At 43.7% G+C, this 18,587-nt stretch overlaps 1 protein-coding gene across 4 annotated transcripts in view; it reads left to right on the top strand.

The window, feature by feature from the left end:
- Window positions 1-18,587, top strand: part of LOC133140345 (EGF-like repeat and discoidin I-like domain-containing protein 3) — a 154,900-nt gene that overhangs the window by 116,842 nt on the left and 19,471 nt on the right. For all 4 annotated transcript variants that reach the window (XM_061260231.1, XM_061260229.1, XM_061260230.1 and 1 more), the window contains one exon: window positions 18,085-18,240. In XM_061260231.1, coding sequence (XP_061116215.1) covers window positions 18,085-18,240 — 156 coding nt within the window. The remainder of the gene's footprint in view (window positions 1-18,084; window positions 18,241-18,587) is intronic.

Raw genomic sequence — 18,587 nt, 5'->3', positions numbered from 1 at the left:
ATACAGTAGTCACGTGTGAGCAACCAGTAATCAAAAAGGAAAATGATAGTAATAAAGACGTAATAATAATGAATTATCCCATGTGACACCAATAAGAATCAGTGGTGGATTTCCCATGATCCCTCTGGCTTTTTCTCTTTTGCGCTGACGATGGCTGGCTCTGGAAGAAAGCACTCTCCCTTCTCTGGTCTGCGTCAGGCGGGATGTGATTGTTAACGGATTTCCTGTGCTTAAACCTTTGGAGATGGGACTAAGGAAATCCTGAATAATTGGATAAGTGTTCCAGCTGGCACGTTTTGATTGGTTAATTATACACATTAAGGAGCAAGTCACATTTGAGAGGGGAAACAATGGTGAATACTGTTTCACTGTTTCATTGTTTCACTGACTAACCCACAACCTTCCTAATCTTTCCTCCTCATGCCAATGTCGCATCCTGGTACTGTACTCGCTAACACATCCACACAGTTTTCCAAATCATTTTCCTGCATTTTCCAAAGCCCAGCAATAGCAAAATATTTATTTTCTTAAAAAATACTTTTCATGTAAATGCCTGTCAAAATAAAATGCTGAAAAAAAAGGCCAAATCCAGTATGAGCTCCATACATCTTTCATCAATATTTTATACAGATTTATTCAGTAAAAAAGAACAAACCCTGAAGTCTGAAATTGGTATATAGTCACTGAACCTTTACATTTACTTTTACAATTAGTGTAGAAATTCGGAAATGATGAATCACAGAATCGCACTGTGTTCTAGTGAATTCACTGAAACGCGTAGAGGGGGAAAAAAACTCGCAGAGAATATAAAATTAGTTCCGTTTCTGTTTTTATTGGCTTTGAGTGATAATATTAGTCGGGATTCCAAAGGAGTATTGACAGTCTTCCAAACAATTCACTCACGGATGACTATTAAATAAAAAAGATTTGATTACAAATTTGATAATGAATAAAGAGGGAGTGGGTGAGCGGAGAGAGAGAAGGGAAGGCAGATATTTACTTAATTGAAAATGTGCATCAGCAGAAGCTCACGCCAGCTAGCCGATATAATTCTCCGCTATTGACTTCGATATAAAACCCAGGCGGAATGAATTAGCGCTACTGTAGCATTAATGCTGTTCGGGCTTCTGTCTTGCCCGGTAACAAATACCGGCAAATGTGCGTTTAAAAGAAGATAATAGTTCTTTGGCTTTTTGTTTATTTATTTATTTATTTTCTCCGGCGTCAAGTGCGGCGAACATAAAGCGAACGGACAGCTTAATTTAGAAGCCGTGTGTTGCCGTGACACCGCGGCCCTCATCTGTGCATGTTTCCAACCCCGGGATCCAAGAATAGAGTCGTCTGCCGCCGTGAAAGGACAGGATCCAGTAATGCCGTCACAGTGGATTAGGCGGAAGCCCTCATTAGCGGCCTATTTATTCCACTGTCACTTTTTCATTTCTTTTCTTCTCATGCGGGAGCGGCTTTCTCCTCCGTCGGAAGGAAAGTACTGCTCACACGACGGGGAGAGGACTGTTCCAGATATTCTTCTTCTCTTTTTTTGTTCAGAGGACTCGTCGCTCATTAAATCGCTCGTTAAAATTGGTCTTGTTAAGGATGAAAATGTGTTATTTGCCTTCTCTATCCTTTAGTTCAGGTAGAAGCTGCTAAATAGTGATTGTACTTCCTGATCCTTGATCTTTACTGTCGTACATTAAACCCCTTTGCCTCCACTGCTCACTGCCAGACACCAACTGCTCTTAACCTCAGACAGACCACATGCGGTCAAAGCATTCAATCAGTCAATCAATCAATATGTCTGTCTCTTAGCCTGTCAGTCCTTATTTTGACATGCCACAGGTTGACAATAACCACACTTCAGCTAACATTTTCAAAATCAATAAGCGGGGAAAACAATGTTGGGAAAAAAACTGCAAAATGGTATGTTCAGTCGCCTTATAAGTTCAAGCAAGCTCAACAAGTGGTTGAAAATGCCAATAATGTAAAGTGGGATCCAATGACAGGTTTCCTCATTGGAGGCTGTGATAAGTCGGCCTCCAGTGCCCTCGTGCCGTGTTGGGTGTGCCGGAGCCGTTGACACTGCACACACGATACGGGCAGAACCCAGGAGAAGGCCTCTAAGGACATGATTCGTTGTGGATTCAGAAGGTGCGGGTGCGGTCTGCTACGTGATAGGTTTGTGAGGCTTAGCAGGCCAGCAGATGGATCTGGTGACCTCACTGTCTGCGTCTCTCCTGTGCAGTGCTGTGCTAATTGCTGAACCGTGAAGAACATCTGACTCCAAAACTCCTACCTCACCATGCTGAGTTTAAGGGGAAATTGGCTGTCGTGTTTCTGCTAGTTCCATTTAAAAATAGAGTTCTTCTAAATGTGAGTTATACTACACTGTCACCTTTGGCTTGGATTCAACAATTGCTCCTAAATTCTCCTTACAAATCAGTTTTGTCCTTGTGAAGATCTCATGTTGATCAACGCTAAAAGCAACCGTTTAGTCTAGTCTAGACCCCCACGTACCAATGCTGCAAAATCTCTATTTTCCCCTTTGGTACAGAGCGGAGAGTGTTTTCTGATTCTTCACTAGACTGAAATCACATGAAAAGCTGTGCCTGACAATCCTTCCAGCTAATGAGCTTTCGGAGGGCTGAGGCAGCAGACTTGAATGTTTCATATTTAATCACTTACATAATCTGGTTACATAATCTGATGCCTCAAACTTTTAATCAGTATCTAAGATATGGACAATTTATTCTGAAATGAAACATCCAAAAACATAATGGTGTGTTTATTTCACTGATCAGTACAATAAGGGCAAATAAAGTGTGTACTTATATCTATGCTGTAGATCTTGTTTGGCCCATATAGATGGACTGAAAAATACAAAGAAATAATGAAAACTGAATTATGCACACCCAGTTTAGTGAACATTCACCATAATCTGAAAGTGCTTGTATAATTCATTGGCCTGGCAGTAACCCTTAGCCATGCAATTCATTTTTATGCTCTGCACATAACATAAATCATGCATCCCAACCCCAGTCCTCTACCCACTGCTCCACACTGCAGATTCTAAAGAGAAATTAGTAGACACTGTCATCCACAGTAATTTACACATAGCGTTTTAAAGACCCACAATGCTTTAGCACAGCTGTATATTTTTATTAGATCAATTTAGGTTAAATACCTTTCTTAAGGGAACCATGGCAACGGCCCCACCTCAGCACTGAACCTTTGCATTATTATAAACCCATTTCCCTAACTGTTACACTACACTGCCACCAAAGCACCACGCTCTGAGATCCATCTTCATTAATATTCGGTCCTGACCTGGCCCACTGCCCAATCAGCTGCTCCCAGACTTGCCATCCAATCATTCCCCAGTTAAATTGGCTAAACAAATCAGTTAATCTCATCACCACCTCACATGATGTTTTTTTGACATTTTCAGGGCAGAGCGGTTGCCATGCGTTCGGCATCTGCGACAGCTGGATTGTGTGTTCCCCACCTACTGTTATATGATCCACGAGAAGCACTTATATGGCAATCGCGATTATTATTATTGTTTAGTTATCTCACTATCTACCCTTTGTTCCCAGTTCTTGTATATATAGCTCCAGCACTGGAGGAGAGCCTTTTAAAAAGTTAGGCTACTGTGTGTTCATCGTTCGCCCACTTACTCTTGTGTATGGAGGACTACACAAACTGAATCCAACCATCCAATAGTGTATACTGCTGTAGAGGAGTGCAGCTTCAGGAAGAGGGCCCACTAATCTGAATGGGGCGTTTAACTCAGCACAGCTCTCTCAGGTGGACACTAAAAGCATGCAAATTCCTCCTGTTCTGTCGGCAAACTATGAGGTGACTGCAGACTACAGAACAGCTGAGAGAACCATGTTTCGCATTTTGTCAATTTTTGTTTTTCGTTTTTATCATAATTTTTTCTAATATTTTTTCTTTAGTTTTGCATTTTGTGATTTCATTTAGTTATTTGTATTATGATTTGAATCTTATTTAAGAAAAAGGTAGGCCTGGAATGACCCACCCCTCCATATCCTTATTAAGTAAGGATGTGTAAACAGGTTCTTGAAGGTACTGTAGGGGGTATCTGTCCAGCCGATGTGCGCAAACACCATCTCCACTCCGCCGTCCGTGATCCTCATGAAACCTTTTTTTAAAACATGACCCTTTTTGAAATATGATGGATGCACGTTAAAAAGCCCCCGGGTCTACACAGTTTACAGGGCAGTGTTGGGCCTGAGGACACCCACACACCTCTCATAAAAAGCGTCTCTGGTGGGGGAAAACATTTAAAAGGGCTGACACCTAAAGGTAGTGCAAATTGAAAAGGCTAGTAGTGGGATTTGAGCTCTCAAATCAAGAAATGACTTTGAAGTACTGTGGCAGTGCACACTCAGGGCTGAGTGATGGGGATATACAGCACTTGAACGGGCAACTGACGTGCCTCTGCTGAAAAATAATCAAAGGCATATTTGTCTCTTCTCAACATTAAAGGATTATAAATAGTTTTTCTTAGTCTGAATGTTCTATGTAGTTTCCACTGTCTACTAATTTCACAATAAATATAGTGTGTACAGTCATACATTGGAACAACATGGTGTCTGCAGCTCACAAATATTTTGGCCCAGTGTGGTGTCTGATGTGTTAAAATCACACGTTGAAATTTTGAAGAGGGAGTTGGAATTCAATAATTAGCTCATCCGAAGTCAGAGTGGAGTGAAGTGCCTTAGTCACACCTCAGTGAATCCCATCTCAGTGGTCCCCACTTCCCTGGTCATTTTTCTCATCTCACACGCCAACGTGTGTCACACAAAATAATGTGATTGATGAAGGGCTGTCTGCAGGTCAGTTAATACAAGCTATACTATTTATCATTTCAGCACAAAATGAGCAACATGATCACCACAGGAGAAATAAAACTGGGAATGAATTTGGATTAAAAAATACTACGACTTCTACAACTGCTACTGTTACCACTGCTACTACTATAACTGCTAGTGCTACTGCTACAACTGCTACTTCTAGAACTTCTACTGCGACAAATACTACTGCTATAACTGCTACTGCTACAACTATAACTGCTACTGCGTCAAATGCTACTGCTATAACTGCTACTGCTACAACTGCTACATCTATAACTGCTACTGCGACAAATGCTACTGCTATAACTGCTACTGCTACTGCTACAACTGCTACAGCTATAACTGCTACTGCAACAAATACTACTGCTATGACTGCTACTGCTACTGCTACAACTGCTACTGAGACAACTGCAACTGCTCTCACTGCTACTGCTACTTCAAAAGTTCTATTACATTATTGGGTCCCACATTAAGTTGTAGGGATATAATGACAGCAATTTCATGAGCCATTAGTGCAATGTCTCAGAAAATGTGTGTGTGTGTGTGTGCACGCACGTATTTGTGCGTATGTGATTCTGTGTGTGCATGGCAGCAGATGTAAATGGCAAAAAAAAACTCTCTCATTGAAATGCACCATAGTTTTCCCTGCCCTAACCTGGCAGCATTGACAGCAACAGCCAGGCTTTAAACAAGCCGGGATGGGGAAAGGCCACCAGGGTTAAACCACAATGAACCTGCCAAGAAAACAACACACAAAAAGGAAAACACGGCTTTCAACCGCTTCAGGCACCCCACCTCTTTCTCACCTTCTCTCGCTTTCCTTACTTCCTTTGTGTGTTTTTTTTATATTATTCCTTTTTCCCCCGGCCAAGGTCAGGGCCGTGAGAGAGAAGCCCTGCTGTACTTTGGGGGATTTCTCTTGTCTGATTGTGTTTGGCGGAGACTCCAGCAGGTTCGGTCCCCAGAGTGGCCCTCAGCCGTTGGGAGGCAGCAGTTTAACTTGACTTATGAGCCCCATAAACCCGGGGCACAGCTCCAGGCTGCCAGCAAAGCGCTATTTCTGTGTTTTGGAGTTCAGAAGCAGGAGACAGAATGTGGACAGCCAACTCTGTCACCTCTGGAAGACCAGTATAACCATGATTTGTGACTTGTTGGGGATCTTGGTCTTTGGCAGAGCGGGCTAGTCATATCTCTTGTTGTCTGGAACACAAGTAAAAGCACATTTTGCTCCCTTGGTTGGGGATCTTGGTCTTTAGCGCAGCAGGCTAGCTGTATCTCTTGTTGTTTTGAACACGAGGATAAGCAGAATTTGTGCCTTTGGTTGGGGATCTTGGTCTTTAGCGCAGCAGGCTAGCTGTATCTCTGGTTGTTTTGAACACGAGGATAAGCACAATTTGTTCCTTTGGTTGGGGTTTTTCGTCTTTAGCGCAGCAGGCTAGCTGTATCCGTTGTTGTCTGGAACACCAGTATAAGCACAATTTTCTCCTTTGGTTGAGGATCTTGGTCTTTAGCGGTAGGCTAGACGTATCTCTTGTTGTGTGGAGCAGCTGGTGAGAATGGTGGTTTGAAACCACCAGCAGGCTGGTAACACATAAGCTGAGGCACTTAAAGAGGGCCATGCATTCACCACTGTAGAAGGTCCTGGTTGGTTGGGTATGCTAATTAAGAATAATGGAAGACTGATTCTCCCTTTGATGATGTGTATAACTACCAGAAGCCCCCTTCAAAGCAAAATATGTGTTTGAATTAATAATGAATGTGTCTTTCAAATTATTTGGAGTCAAGTGTTGATTAAGAACGAAAACAGAGAATGGTTCAAATGCAGCGGTTCGTTTTCTCTCATCGTAATCAGAAGTACAGGTTGGTAATGTATTTACAATTTTGAAGATTAGTCACATCAACAGTAATAGATCTAGTGTTTGGGTATGCTGACGACAGAGCTATGAACAGCTCAAAACTGAAGCACACAGGCTTACCTTCGTTAGAAATCGAAGAGCAACTTGAAAACATCGGAAGGAAAAGTCAGCGTTGCGTGAAAGGGGTTTTAAGCAAAATTATAATCGTAAACAGAAACAACAAACACAACTGGGGAATAACAAGAGGTCGATGCTCTGATTAAATGTCTTGCATGATAAATACAACAGAGCTGTAGTCTTTCTGGAAAGTCAAAGCAAAGCGTGAGTTTTAGTTCTATCAGATACTCTCCTTGAGGAGCGTTATAGATTTAGCCGTATCTGTGTTAACCATTTTAGACCCACTCCTGATCCTGTTCAAAAAACTATTGGGAAATTACAAATGTTCACCATGTTACCACACGGACACTGAAACTACTAGTACAGCATACATACTGTACATGCCCATCAGCAAATGCATGAAAATATGAATACGTCATGTTATTTAATGGACTTAGTGGACTTAATGCATAACTATGTAAAGGCATTAATGCTGTTAAAATTCACTTGCTGTTGCTTGATACCTGCTATTGATGTGTCTGTTTGAAAGTGAATACGATCCACACATTGAGCAGTTATTGGTGTAAATAAGCCTATGATGACTGGCTTCACTGTGCCTGCTCTAGATGGCCACTTCAGGGCAAGGAGAGCAATACGTTTTTAATAAAGGTGAATTTAAGTCTAAATCTGAATTTAGATTTGTTCTCATTAAGGATATATTAATATACTGTAAGTGTAAACATTCGAGTCAGACCTGGGTTCAAATACTATTTGTTTTGGATTCAAATACTTTTCTATGCTCTGTTGATCTTGCCTGGTATATTTGAGCCAGCAAGGAGGAGCAGATGGGTGGGGTGGGGTTTACGCCTTTTTGGAATCATTTAATTTCCAATACACCAGGAAAGCTTCGTCAAATGCAGAAAAGCAAGCTGAAAAGCATTTGAATCCTGAACAAATACAATTTGAGCCCGAGTTGAGACACAGATCTCTCCAGAATACATGTGTTTGTAAATTGAATGTAAAGAATGAGCTGTGCATTATCTTTCACACTTATATAGTGATGATAGTGAGAGGAATACATACTTGACTTGTTCCTCCATGTTTCAGGTTTTGAAAGATTTTATTAGCTTGCACCTTGATTATGCACATTTACAGCATTTTTTCAGATCGCAGTATTATCAAACAGGGTACAAACAAACCCAGTCTTTTTAATGAATTCCCAAAGATGTCTATGTCAGCTGAAACAAACCGGCTTATGTGCGTCACAGTGCTTTGTTTCTTTTTAACATCATTGGAGAAAGCTGTTATCCTGTTATCTCTTGTAGGGAATCGCAAACTCGGAACAAATCTTTGAAATAGCTGCACTGAAATGTCTGAAATGTGTTTACTGTGATTGTATTAAGCCATCACAGGGAAAGTTTTATTAGAATCTTGTCTGAGTACTTAGCTCTACCCAGCTCCATACATATACTGTAGTCTTTGCCTCGCTCCAGACGTTAATTCGGTTACACGTCAAACGAATCAAGCAGGAGAATGAGTGCCTTATGCCCAATCCAGTCTGGAATCTTGCTGGGATCAAAACTCTTTTTACCCCTATAATATGACTATTCTCAATTCCATTATCTACAGAAAGGGCATTTTGATGCATCCCGTGCTCGTCTGGACCTTACTCCCGGTCAGCATGCACGGGCTATATGTATTTTTCATGTTCCAATGACTCATTCATGAGGCTTGCTGGCATGCGATATTTAATCTTTGTTCCTTGGCCCATCTTTCAAAATATCTGAATCACAGGGTCTCCAGGGAACCCAGAGGTGCTCGGAATCTCGTCTCGAATCAAAGCTACCGAGATTACACCACGGCTCCTTGTGTAATTTGTTTCTGGTTTCTGTGTCCAACCCCCTCTGTTCCTCGAGGTTGAACCAAGCCATGAATTACAGGTATGGTTAAGTCGTTCCATATATCACAGCTTAGCCGCTAGCAAAACCAAGCGTGCAAAAAACGACTGAGGGTCAGAGGAACGACATGGCGCGCACTCAATTTCCCCTCTTCTGTGAAACGGAAGCAAACGAACGCTTGACTTCAGACTCCTGGCAACAAGCCGGTATTTTTACGATCTAATTACAAACCCTCGAGCGAGTTCGGATGGCTGTTCCCGCCACCCGCTGCAGTTGTGTTTATATAGGCGCGTCGCCGTTCGATGGGGCTTCTGCCGAAGCGCGCTGCGATCGCACCAGTGCCGCTCCGGAGTTATTCCGCTACCCAGCATGCACTGCGGTCTCTCCCCCCCACCACCCGCCCGCGCATCCAGAGGGAGACAGATGGCAGAAAGCATTCCGGGGAAATGAATGACTGTTTCATTGCTTTGGAGATGGTTTCTTAACCGTAAAAGAACATCACATTCGCTCATTCTATTGCTTAATGAAAACATTCTGTTTGGCCAAAGGTTAGGCAAAACATTTATAAAACATTTACAATTTAGCATTTCATGTTGAGAGGGCGGGGGACTTTCCCTTTCGTTGTATCGCAAATTAAACGAGTGCAGCCCATTTAACAATTTGTTCTCTAATGAACTGGATGTGTCTTTTGTAGCCGTTCACTGTAAATATTTAAGAGCCTCATAAATTGTCCATGTCGCACAGGAGCGTTTCAAGAGCTCATAAAGTTATGCATATGCAGTGATTTTGTTAATTCTTTCCCAAAGTTTTGGGGAAACCGACGGCACAGGGGAGTTGGCAGCACACAGCGTTCACCCTGACCCAGTTCTCTCAAACCCTCATGCTGCCTTTGCATTTTTGTCATACGTCCCCGACGACAGTGGAAGCGCAACTTGATTGGAAATGATTATCGCGCTGGTAGAAAAGGGTGAAAGCTCGCTGGATTTAAGATAGATACTTTATTCATCCCGAGGGAAATTTTAGGCATCCAGTAGCTTATACATACACACATATACACACATATCTCACACACATAAAGGTCAAAATCACTCACAGAAAAGTAAGAAGTAAAGAGCATGTGAAGTGATTACAAAGGCCTAGTAGGGACTGGCCCTGTGATATATTGACCGTGATAATGTGCTATGGTAGATTGTGTGCAATGGTGGTAGTGCAAAAGTACAAAGTAAACAGTAAACAGTGCAGGGATTAACTCAGTGCAAGTTGTGCTTGTTGTTAAGTATGACTATGGGCATACAATTAAGGCCCTTTCCCAGTGTGTTTTCACCCGTGTTAGCCCGCGGACCGCAAATTGAGTATTGATTTATATGACGGGAGGTCTTCCTGAGCATTAATAGCTTCTAAACGGGGAGGGCAGCTGGGTGGGACGAGGAGTCTCTGTAAATAATCTATCCTGTTTGTATTGTCAGGTTTGCCATGGTGCTCAGCAGATGCTGATGTCTCTCTCTGAGTGAGCTGGGTTTTAAGGGTGGAGGAGCCACAACATGGAGGCGTTAGAGAGAGGTGCACGTGCATATAGAGAAATAGAGCAAGAGAGCTGAAGCCGTGTGTGTGTGTGAGTGTGTGTATGTGTGTGTGCTTCCATGTGTGAGTGTGTGTGTGCATGTGTGTGTGTGTGTGTGTGTGTGTGTGAGTGTGTGCATGAGTGAGTGTGTGTGCATGTGTGTGTGCTTCCATGTGTGAGTGTGTCAGCGTGCCTGCATGTGTGTGTGAGTGTGCGTGTGTGTGTGTGTGTGCTTCCCTGTGTCAGTGTGTCAGTGTGCCTGCATGTGTGTGTGAGTGTGTGTGTGTGCAAGTGTGTGTGCTTCCATGGGTGAGTGTGTGTGTGCTTTCATTTGTGTGTGTACACGCTGATTTTATGCACAACATGAGTTATTAAAGTAATATCGTGCTTTGAGGACATTTTAAGAGGGCCAAGAGCCATGCATAATTTTGTTAAAGATTTGGCATTTCAGCAAAATGAATCTTCTTACTCACGTGTGAAAATGGGAGCACTCGATTCATTCTGCCAAGTCGTATGGTTAACCTGCTCAGGATCCAAAATGGGGGCATATTTGCATATTTCATGAATTCTGAACTGATGGAAGCTGTGATTTTGATACTACTATATGTGTGTGTAAAATTTCACCATTTCATTGCAGCCTTCGGGTGACTTTACACTCGAGTCAGCTGCTTCAGAGCACTTAGGAGTGGGTTTGAGGTTAATAATGCATGCCAAATCACCACTGCAAAATGAAAAGCTGTCGGGTCAGTTTGTTCCGTCAAGTTCAGACACTGGCCTCTTTGGAAACATTATATTTACTTTTCTTTGCGCACCTTTCTACCAAACTTTCTTTCGTGACCGATTTCTTATTTTGGATACCCACAGGAGGTCTGTTCCAAGGTGTTTGTTTAAGCATTGAATAATTGAGCTGTGAATTTTGTAAAAAAAAAAATAAAGAAACAATTTGCAGGGGAGAGATGAGTGAAAATGTTGTCTCGCATCCAAATTCAAGTGTGGCTTGTAATTAATTATGTTGTCAATTTTGTTTGTCAGTTTGTTTTCGCTTTACTTTGGTTTGAGGACCCAGACAACTCTGATATGCACCCCTGGTGTAAGCCCAGAATTTTCATTTTCAAATTGGCAGTTACGGTAGGGGTCCCTGGCAAGTTTTTATATGTAATGAATTTAAATAAACATAATACTTCTTCACTTATGGGTACCTTTGAGTCTGGGTGGGGATTCCTGGATCAGAGAAGGTTGAAAACCCCTCTCTCAGGCTATAAAAAGAATCATAATCCTGACCGTTGTGACAGACCGTCCTCATTCTGAAATCGCCGGCCCTGGTGACCAAACCGTTTTTTTAGACACTTGACATGGCTGGTGGTGCCGGGGGTACCAGAGGTCTTTAGCACCAAGCAGGGCCTCTGGCCTGTGGCGGCCTTTAAAGTGTTAAGTACCCGAAAAGAGCACTTATCAGGCCGGCGTCCGCCGGGACGTGAGTGGCTCTCGCTGGCGGAGCTCCCGCCCAGCGAGAGAGAGACAGGCCTCCAGGCGAGAGCTAACCTCCGCGCGTTAGCGTTAGCCTCCTCCGTGGGCGTTCGAATCGAGCGGCTCTCGATCCACCGTGACAGTCCACGGTGGGGGGGGTGTCCCGTGAGGAGAACGGACCGGCGGGGGTGGCCCAGGGCAACCGGCGGGGTCTCTCTTATCTCTCCCTCATCGTCGGATCATCCCTTCATCCCGTCCACTCCGTCAAACGATTACCGCCCCTCCCTCGCTCCCTCGCTCCAATCCCTGGGCTAAACCACTGGGACACCTCTTAAAAGCCACTCAATTCCTCCATTAGACCTTGAACCTGGATACACGGCGCGGGTGTCTGCTGAGGAATGGTGTGCTTAACACCCAGAGCCGATGAAAGCAATTTACTAGTTACCAGATTGAATGGCTCTCGTTCCCCGGTGCAGGTCCCTGGAGACGGCGAATCAGAACTCACACAAATGATAATAGCTGTCTCCGCTCTCACCGAGGGGCTGATGTCACATGATCACCGTTTCGCCATGACAGTTAACGTATCACGTGCGATCACGCCGCGTGTAATCACCTTGTGCCGTCCCCCTGCTTAGCTCAGAGTGGCAGGAATCCATTTTATTTGTGCTCGTCTCTTAAAGATTTATCTCCGTTTCTTACAGCTGTATACCCGGCCAGTCCCATTCGAGATAAATTTCTCAGCCTTGTCAGTTTTTCTCTCGTTTATCTCATATGAAATGCGTGAAATTGCACCTCTGGTTATTTCTCTCTTTCTGGTTACTGGGATACACAAGGCATTTCCATTGACAAGGCACACCTATCTCCTTTATTTCTTTGTCAAAAACAAACTGTGCACAGCGCAGTCTCAGATGTGCCCATAATTCCCTGCCTTAGCTCACAGTCCAAAACACCTGGATATTCGTATTCCGGAGGATTTCACTTCTTGTAATGCAATCGACCCGAAATGTAAAAATATGTGGATTCGGCCTATCCTGTCACATGTAAATATGTGCGCTAGGCCTATTCTGCAACATGGAGAAAGTGCATATGGATCTGACAGCTTTAAACTCATATTTATAAGTGAATTTAAGAAACAATTCCCATATTTAAGTGTACTCTCGTTTGTGTACAATGGTGTTAAATGAGGCACCTTTTCTCTTTGTTGTGCTGTTTGTGGTTGGTTGCACACACAGTTTTCCGATGGTGTTATTGAATATCCTGAGGCATATTCCCACCTGGCGGATTTCCAGGCCTCGATTTGGGGCACAGGCGGATTATGGAATTCCATTTCCCCTCTCTTTAATGTCCCCGATAGAGAGGCGTATCTGGCTGCAGTTTCACATCTCAGCCAAGGCCTTTCTGTCCCTCTGCGGTCGATGGGGGGACTATGTCGAGTGTGCGAGCGCGCAATATGTTCCGATTCCAATGTACTGGAGCACTTACACATGACGCATGTCAAGTGCATACCTGTGCAAATTGCATACGCTGTATTGTACGCACAGCCCGCATTTACTCTGTGGAAAACCGGGTTAGCGTATGTGATTTGTAAAATGAATAAGGCTAACACACACACAGACACGCACACACAAACACAATTTAATTACTCCGGCGCGGGGTCTACGCCCCGGCGTATGGATTTGCGAAGCGCGTATAATCTGATTTCTCTAATGCGTCCGGGCGCTCTCTCTCCTCCTCCGCCGCTTCAAACGGGCGACACCGGCTCACATCTTAATGAGCAGATGTTCTTCTCCGACGCCGCGGAGTGCGGGAAAACCGCCACGGAAAAGCGGGAATACCGCGGCGCCGCGGTCTGGCCGGGCCCCGGGTGCCGCTGACACCGTTTCATTATCCGCACTTAATTGTGCGAAGCTGTAAATATCTTCACAGGTAAGGGAGCAGACTGGTGGGAGGGGAGAGAGGGGGGAATTATGACATGTGTCCATGCCCCAGAGGATCATGGGAGGGAAAAAAAAGCTCCGTGATTAAACGACACAGCCACGAGCCTCTGCGGATTGCTCCGGGACTTCAAACACTGCGGTTGCCCTGGTTAAATTCATCCAGCGCGTACCGTACGTCTGTCCCATTCCCTCTAAGAGGCTTGGCCCTCCTTGGTTTGCTCTTTAATCAGAACAGGCTGGTGCACGCCAGTGGGAGAGCGGCCATCTTCTGAGCTCGACCCGTGACAGCCGTTACAGGTCACCCTCAGTCCAGCCCCTGGATTGGCTCACAGACACGCGGAGTGGTTGACCAGATTGAGATGAGTGCAGTGATGCCGCTCAGACCATAGCGAACCCGTTTAGCAGAAGCCATCGTTTCCGCTCCGGGAACTGCCTGCTAGTTGTTGCAGAGAAGATGTGTGCAATCCCATCACTTGCAAAATAAGTGCTTAAGCCATTGCTGTTTTATAGGTTTCAGGGGGCATGAATCTCTGCTCTCAAGAATGCTATATTATACTACGCTGAATCCTACATTATGAAGAACATTAAATAAAAATAAAAGAAAAAAATATTTTGTAAATATTTTCAATACATGGTTTTGACATCTGAGACGCTTGTGTTCTGTCAAAAAAAATACACTTTCAGGAGATACATCTCAGGAGAATATATAGTACATGCGTGTGTGTGTGTGTGTGTGTGTGTGTGTGCTTGTCTATGCACAAATGTATTATATAAACAGCACAGCCCTTAAGGAGGACATAAATAGCGGTTCATCACAAAAGGCATTGGCGGGGTTGGGCTCCCGGGGGATGGAGAGAATGAGAGAGAAACCCTCAGCAGCCCCTGCACTCCTCTCTCTGAAGCCCCCAGTGCAGTGGAATCAATCACAAGGCCCCACTCTGCCAATAGCAGCCTGTTCCCCAGGCCTCCCTCCAAGTGGGCTCTCGCTCCTGTCAGTGTGTGTCTCCCGGAAACGAGTGTGTGTTCAGACCCTGTCCCGGGGAGGCCCGGTAACAAGAGGAAATCAGCCTCTCTCCGCCGGATCCGCGGACGGACTGCTTCACAAGCCTCGCACCCTGGGCTGGAATGTGCCACATATCTCAGCCACTCCACAAAAACATCGAATAATAAATTGTTCGAAAAAGAACAACATCCCTGGCATACTGCTGCATTTAAATTCACTTGTTTACTTTTTTGTCAACCATGGCTTCCACTTAGCGTATTTCCTGGAATAGGTAGGTCCCCCACTCCTCTCTCAGTGCTCCCTCTCTTTTCTCTGGCTCCCTCCCTCCTTTGGTGCCTCTTCCCCCCCGTCTCCCTGTGTAAACAGGCCGGGTGAGAGCATTGTTCATGCTGGTGTAGGTCTCAGTATATCATACAGAATCAAGGCAATTATGGTGACTAATGGAGCCCGCAAGTCGTAAATCCAGCCCGGTAAACACCGCTCTGAACTCACGCTGTTTCCGCAGCGACTCGGACTCTCCACCGGTGGGCTTGCCCTGTTAAACTAAGGGAATGTGAGAGGCTCACCTCAGTCTGTGTGTGTGCGTGTGTGTGTGTGTGTGTGTGTGTGAGTGTGTGTGTGTGAATGTATGTGTGCGTGTGTGTGTGCGTGTGTGTGTGTGTGTGAGTGTGTGTGTGAATGTATGTGTGCGTGTGTGTGTGTGCGTGAGTGACTGTGTGCGTGTGCACGTGCGTGTGCGAGTGTGTGTGTGCGCGTGTGTGTTTCCACATGAATACTCTGCTGTAATGCAAACTGAGAAATGAGGTGTGGGGGGGATTTGTACTTATTTCTTATTCATGAATGCGTATTTTGGGGTGGAGAGAAGATGTAATATTTTAAGATTTAATGATTTGAGTTCAGCACTTGGAGCCTTAATGTGCTGCCAGAACAACACTGTATGCATGGCGTTACAGGAATGATAAAAGTTTTAATTAATTATATTTGTATTGTAGAGCACTCTTTTGCGATGGTAAATCACTTGAGTATCCAAAGTTATACAGTATGTACATTATTCTTGCATCACTAAGTAATTCATATAATCTTATATGACAGAACAGGCCTACCTTCTGTGCAGTCACTTTAACTTCTATATTCTATATTTAACTCCTATTTGTCATTATCTTCTAGACACAGTCTTCAAACATTACAAATGTAATGGCGATATGCAGGTTTGAAAATCCCTTCACTGTGGGACACACACTTCTATGGAATGTGATTTATTTGTAAAATCTTTGGAGACCTTAATCCATCTGAATAGTTGTATTCCTTGAGTATGAATTTGTGTTAGATGTGTTTAGACCTGACCCACCCCAAGGCCCTACCCAGTGTCTTGGGTAGGTTATGTTCTTAATGAATTTGACATTCTGATTAATTTTATATGCTTCACGTTTGTGATGATGCAGTAATCTCTGATCACCAGAGAAACAAAGAATTAATTAAATAAGCGGCAGCCTCTGGTCTAACTTTTCAAAGTACGTCGGTTCCCAAGAGGGCCCTGAAAATAGTTTTATTTCACTGCACGACAAAGCATCTCGCTGTTAATCAGCAACTTCTGAACACTTTAAGCCTTAAATGTTTATAGTTTAATGTCTAGTTTGATACATGTGATGAAAAACTATCATTTCAAAAGGTAGATTTTTTCCTTTTTTAAGGCTTCAAGTGATTTACGCTTCGCTCCTTAATTTGGCATCTCGATTGAAGCGAGGCTTCATCTTAATCGCCCTCTTCCTGGGGATTAAAGTCCTTTCATCATCTCCTTCCTGTAGTCCACCCTCATTCACCGCTAATCAATATTTTGATTTATGTTATCTGCCTTGACAAGACTCAATCTTTCCCTCAGCCTCGCCACTTTGATTGATAAAGTTTCTCTCTCCACTAAAGGATTTTTTTTACTCTTTTCATGGTTGACTTTGGAGCGCAAATGAGAAATCTGACCTTTCCTTGTTTACACGTTAATGAGAAAGAGAGGTTGTAACCTATTACAGGAAAACAGGCTTCTATCAGCGGAAAATTAATAAGCGTCCAACTAACTCGCATCCTGCAATCACTGTGATTTTACCTGTCCATTTTTTAATAGGTGACTCAAAGCAATAGTTAGTGATATCTTCTGGAGACAGGAATGTCCTGAATAATGTACAACGATTTCTTCAATGTACATTAATAGTCTCCAAAGACATATTTGTTTTTTTGGCCTTCTACATTAATAGCAAATGTATGCATATTGCATTAAGAGCTGTCATGCACTCAGTTCAGATCATTTATTATTCTGACAGCTTGTATAATCTTCCCATAGCTGATTACTACTGTCAATTGTATTATTTTAGTGGACCATTGTCTAGTACAAAGTTGTTGTTGTTTTTTTGTCTTTATAACTATGACATTTAATGATACTGACAGCCAAGCTTTTGCCCTTGTTGCTAATATGACAAAACAGCATCCGCAGTGAAATGTGTTGTGCAGCTTTTAAAATGGCGGGATCAGCTTCACGCACGCAGCGCACTAAACGGGGCAGCCGCGCTGCTGAGAGGCGATAAATGACGCAGTAAATTTGGAGGCGCAGATGAGAAGGTGTATTAAATATTAACCCCGGCTCTGCTGCCGGCCGTCTGCTGCGGATGGCGTTTTATCTGCTGAGCTCATTTGTTTGTTTGTTGGTTATTTGTTTGAAATGGTGAATAATTAAAACGGGCTCTTAGGCTGGTTTTACAGTCCTCACAAAAGATTAGATAAAGATGCTGACTTTACCAGCAACTTAATCATCCCCCACACTATTTATAGTCTGCACTCCGTAATCAAGTTTTTCTCTTTTTCTCTTTCTCTCTCTCTGTCCATATATCATGCATTCCCTCTTTTTCTAAATCCCACTACCTTTCTTCTTCTCTCATCATCTCTCTTTCTCTCCCTCTATCTCTTGCATACTATCTCTTCCTCCTGCTATCTTTCCTCTCCCTTTCTATCTCTCTTTCTATCTCTCTGTCTCTATCACCCCCTCCCTCCTTCCTGCATTCCCTCTTTTTCTAAATCCTACTATCTTTCTCCTGCTCTGATCATCTCTCTTTCTCTCCCTCTATCTCTCTTGCATGCTATCTATTTTCCTCCTATCTTTCCTCTCCCCTTTCTATTTCTCTTCCTCTTTCTCTCTATCACCCCCACCCTCCTCCCTGCACTCCGTTTTCCTAAATCCCACTATCTTTCTCCTTCTCTCTCCTCATCTCTCTTTCTCTCCCTCTATCTCTCTTGCATACTATCTCTTTTCGTCCTGCAATCTGTCTTCTCCCTCTCTCCCCCCTTTCTACTCCTCATTTTCCTACTCCCTCCCTCGCTCTCTTTCTCCCTCCATCCTCTCTCAGGTGGACCTGCAGGTCCCCACTAAGATCACAGGTATCATCACCCAGGGAGCTAAAGACTTTGGCCATGTGCAGTTTGTGGGCTCCTACAAAGTGGCGTTCAGCAGTGACGGAGAGAGGTGGACCGTGTACCAGGACGAGAAACAGAGGAAGGACAAGGTGAGTTATTCTGTCCGTTTATATACCTCTTCTCTCCTTACGATCCATAAAGCCCACATCCAGTGCCTTTAGCACTAGATAGCTTTACTAGCTTTACCAGACCTCTGTTCCTTTGGCCTGATTTATATTTTGTTACAAACATGACATCTTTTCAACTGAAAAATGTGTAGTGTGACACTTTGTCTCGGTGTCACACACCTATTGTTATGTTGCGGGCAATGTCGTGCTTTGCCTCGAAGTGTGTTGATTGGACATCCAGATGGAAGACTGAAATTCATTATCATGGCTAGGCTACACTAGGCACCGACATGTTTTCACAAATGTAAACATCAGCGGTTTGGCGTCTC

Source organism: Conger conger, chromosome 11 (assembly GCF_963514075.1).
Source record: "Conger conger chromosome 11, fConCon1.1, whole genome shotgun sequence".
NCBI classification, from domain to species: domain Eukaryota; kingdom Metazoa; phylum Chordata; class Actinopteri; order Anguilliformes; family Congridae; genus Conger; species Conger conger.
The sequence above is the reverse complement of the archived record's forward strand: the minus strand, read 5'-3'. Positions and strand labels throughout refer to the sequence as shown.